At 40.9% G+C, this 4,118-nt stretch overlaps 1 protein-coding gene across 1 annotated transcript in view; it reads left to right on the top strand.

The window, feature by feature from the left end:
• The first annotated feature begins 3,770 nt into the window (after positions 1 to 3,770).
• The window catches only part of BASP1 (brain abundant, membrane attached signal protein 1), a 1,092-nt gene continuing 744 nt past the window's right edge, over positions 3,771 to 4,118 (top strand). Inside the window, exon 1 of the mRNA XM_014546340.1 lies at positions 3,771 to 4,110. Coding sequence (XP_014401826.1) covers positions 3,802 to 4,110 — 309 coding nt within the window. The 5' untranslated portion in view covers positions 3,771 to 3,801. The remainder of the gene's footprint in view (positions 4,111 to 4,118) is intronic.

Raw genomic sequence — 4,118 nt, 5'->3', positions numbered from 1 at the left:
AAAAGATTGTATCCAGAGGAGAAGTAGATTTTCAGAAGAAGCAATAGGTGGGGAGACTTTATTCAAAATGAGAAGCTCTCTCTCTCCCCTTTATATGAGGGTAATGAATCTTTGTTCTTACTGTGCTTGAAAGTCACCATGACCTTGTGTTGATATTCCCAAAGCTAAGCTGTTGGCATTTAAAACTTATCACTGGCCTGAAGCTCTCTTCCAACTTATAAACTCCTCGAAAAATCTTCTAAAATGTCACATCCCAATAGCTCTGTAAAAATGGGGATGTGTCCTACTTTAGTTATTGTATCAACACAGAACTCAGTGCATCAGCGTGGGTCTGGGTGTTTGTGCTGGACCACTCAGTGGCTAGAGAATGACCAAAATGTGGAGAAACGCAAAGACTGTTGTTTCCCTGTCGCTCAGATTTAGGTTTAAAAGATTTCCAGGGTGGATTACTAGTTGTGTCTTTTTTTTTTTTAGCTACTTTTTTTTTAACTTAGAAGTTCCAACTTTCTACACCAACTGATTTCTTTCAAAATTAGAAGTCATAAAAAGAGAACAATAATTAAAATGTGCCCATCATGCTCTGTAATTGCTCAAGGATCACGATACAAAGCTGCACTGGCAAATGGGTGATGAAATGTTTAGGGATAGAGAGTACCTGAAGCTCTGAATTTTATCATTATCTTGTCAATATCTTGAGTTCTGAGTCACCCCAGATCTGTACCAACCCTGTGACCCAGTGTGGGTAACATTCCTGAGATGAGAACTCTGCCCATTTGCAAGCTTCTTAGTGGAGTTCCCTTTGACCTCCAAGATGGTGCCTTCCTGCCTCACCTAATTTTGTTGGACTCAGCCTTTTGCTTGAACTGCTCCATGAAATCAGCTAGAATTTCCATTTGGGTAAAAGGAGGATGCTGATGGGATATTTACTAACCATGGTACTGTTGAGAAGATTAAATACAATAACTGTGTTTAGGATTAGGATTGTGCCTAAACCCATGACACAGTTAATAAATTTGAAATTATAATTTTAATTTACCTTTGGGTGTAGGCAAGGTTTTCACCCATAATGTCTTGAGAAATAACCAGCTATCTTGCCTTTCCAGGGTTCTGGTGAATTCTATAAGTCCCTTCTCTGATACCTCACTATAATACAAAAAAACTAGCAAAAGGTAGAAGTGTTGGTTAACTTTGTGTTTGAAAAGCAAACAGGAACGGAAACACACTTTCTTACTTACAACTGTATTCTATACAATCATTTCCTACCCAGAAAGGAATCACAGATGGGCTTAAAACAAAGAATAGAAAATGGCCCTAACCGTGTTTCAGAAAACCAATTTTAGTAACACAGATTTTAGGTTTGTAAACCAGCATGACTTTCAGCCTCTGGGATAGCTATATAGAATTTCATGCTGTGTGTGTCATAACGCCGCACTCCTGTTACATTCACAATGTACACTTTGTCTGCTATTCTATGATCTCCAAGTTGGTGCATGGGTTTCTATTATGGAATTGGTAGGCCATACTAAAGGCAGGCCTGTCAGGGTTTCTATATCTTAGGTATTGTGACATATAAGAGCTGAAATTATTTTGACATAACACCATTTGTGCATATTGGCTAATTAAGAATTCAATAAAAGAGTTCTAACTAATTTAAAAATACTGATCTAGTTTATTTTATCTCTTTATATTTTGATTTATTGCCTTTGTGATTGCTTATAGGATAAAGGTAGATTTAATTGTATTGTTTTTACATCTGATTTTCCCACTTCTGAGGGAGAAATAGCTAAAGATTAAGTCAAATAGAGCACACTGCATATCTCAGGTATGACCAAAAATCACTCCTTTTTTTTAAAAAAAAGATATGTAAGAGAAATTCTTTGATACCATAATAAAGGTCTTTCTTGGGAATAGAAACTAGTATTTTAGACATCTTTTGGTTTATTGTTTTTCCCCCTCCCCCAACTATTGAAGTTTCTCCAGACAGGAAATTAGCATATAGAGTGGGGAGACAAGTCTTGACTAAAGTCAGAATTCTTCAGTTAGCACTCTCCTACCCAACACCTGACTTTTAGAATAAATGTAGGTTATTTAACTGTCATGAATTATAATTTCAAGGAGTATAATGAAAAAACAGCAAATTTCCTCTTTTAAATGAATGATGGTTTTTAAAAAATGACTGGTCAAAGAGTACTTTATAATTTTGTCAGGAGTAGACCCTGACCTGGAACCAAATCAGACAGGGCCCAGGTCAAAGCTCTCTCTCTCTCTCTCTCTCTCTCTGACTTATTTGTGGGGATGAAAGAGGATATTGCATTATATATCTAAGAAGTTGGATACTTAACTTTGAGTGAACAAGGCTGTTAATGAGCATTGAACTTCTGTATCTAGTTTGAACCCTAATCAGAACATTGGTAATGAAGGACACTTTTATATTGCTATGGGACTATTTCTTTTAATCCAAAAAACACTTTGAAAAACAATGAATACAAATCTGACACAACTAACAACCTAAATGTAACTGGGAACACTATACTTTTTGTTTCTTGGGGGATAGTTTTCCTTTAGCTGGTCCTAGTTAATGAGCTAGACCAAATCCTGCTTGACTTTGTTCTTTGAAGATGTATGTGCTTATATGAACACTAGAGGCCCAGTGCACGAATTTGTGCATGGGTGGGGTCCCTCGGCCTGGCCAGTGATCTGGGCCGATTGGGGGGGGAGGCGGGGGTGGTGGCTGGCCAGGGGGAGGGACAACGGGAGGTTAGCTATGGGAGTGCACTGACCACCAGTGGGCAGCTCCTGCTTTGAGCATCTGCTCCCTGGTGGTCAGTGCACGTCATGTTGACCGGTCATTCGGTAGCTTAGGCATATATATATATGTATATATATATACACACATACATACATGAATAATGGCGTTTGAAAGAAGTTTGTAGTTTGAGATTATTTTCTTGAAATTTTTGAACTGTGCTTTGTTGAAATGTACCCTTTCTCTGGAAAGCATTTTAAAACTACTAAGTCTTTTACTGGCTATGCTATGGTTGAAGTGGCTGCTAATGCTATTTTGTACACATGTTCAGTATTGGGTATTTGAGTTGGCCATGGGGGACAGATAAGAAACAAATACTGCTCCACTTCTTTATCACTGACAGGCTTAGTCTTTAATCACTGAATATTTGACCTCAGCTTATTTCTTCAACTTGCTGTGACTAGACACTCAATAACTGAGCTCTTTTTATTATTATTTTTATTATGTTTTTACCATTCACTGTTTTATTTATAATTTTAGCAAAATACATGTAAAAACCCCACCATGCCGATCATTTGAAAGTGTACTGTTCTGTAGTGTTCTGGACTCTTTGTAAAGTGAAGCCTTTTAGTTTTCATACTTGAAAAGCTTCTTTGTCCGTTCTGGCTGCTGTAACAAATCACCATATACCGAGTGGCTTTTGAACAATAGAAATTTATTTCTCACAGTTCTGGAGGCTGGGAAGTCCCAAGATCAAGGTGTGGGCAGACTCTGCTTCCTGATTGTAGATGGCTGGCTCCTGCCCGTGTCCTCACGTGGGGACGGGCATGGAGCCCTGGGGGTGTCTTCTGTGCCAGCACTCCTCCCCTTCATGAGGGCCCCGCCTCCATGGCCTAGTCACCTACCCAAGGCGCCAGCTCCGAATGCCATCACATTGAGGGTTAGGGTTTCAACCTCTGAAGGGGAAACGGGGCGGGTGGGGGCACAGATATTCAGTCTAGAGCCACAAGTAACACCGTTCTGTTCTGTTTTGTGTTGTGTTCCAGAACTCCAAGATGGGAGGCAAGCTGAGCAAGAAGAAGAAGGGGTACAATGTGAATGATGAGAAGGCCAAGGACAAAGACAAGAAGGCCGAAGGAGCGGGGACGGAAGAGGAGGGGACCCCGAAGGAGAATGAGACCCAGGCGGCTGCGGAGACCCCCGGGGTGAAGGAGGGCAAGGAGGAGAAGGCTGAGAAGGATGCCCAGGATGCTGCCAACAAGCCCGAAGACAAGGAAGCCGAGAAAGACACAGACGCGGCCAAGGCGGATGCTCCGAAGGCAGAGCCTGAGCAGACGGAGGGAGCAGCCGAGGGGAAGCCGGCCCCGAAGGA

The sequence above is a fragment of the Myotis brandtii genome, unplaced genomic scaffold (genome assembly GCF_000412655.1).
Source record: "Myotis brandtii unplaced genomic scaffold, ASM41265v1 scaffold440, whole genome shotgun sequence".
Lineage (NCBI taxonomy): Eukaryota > Metazoa > Chordata > Mammalia > Chiroptera > Vespertilionidae > Myotis > Myotis brandtii.
The sequence above is the reverse complement of the archived record's forward strand: the minus strand, read 5'-3'. Positions and strand labels throughout refer to the sequence as shown.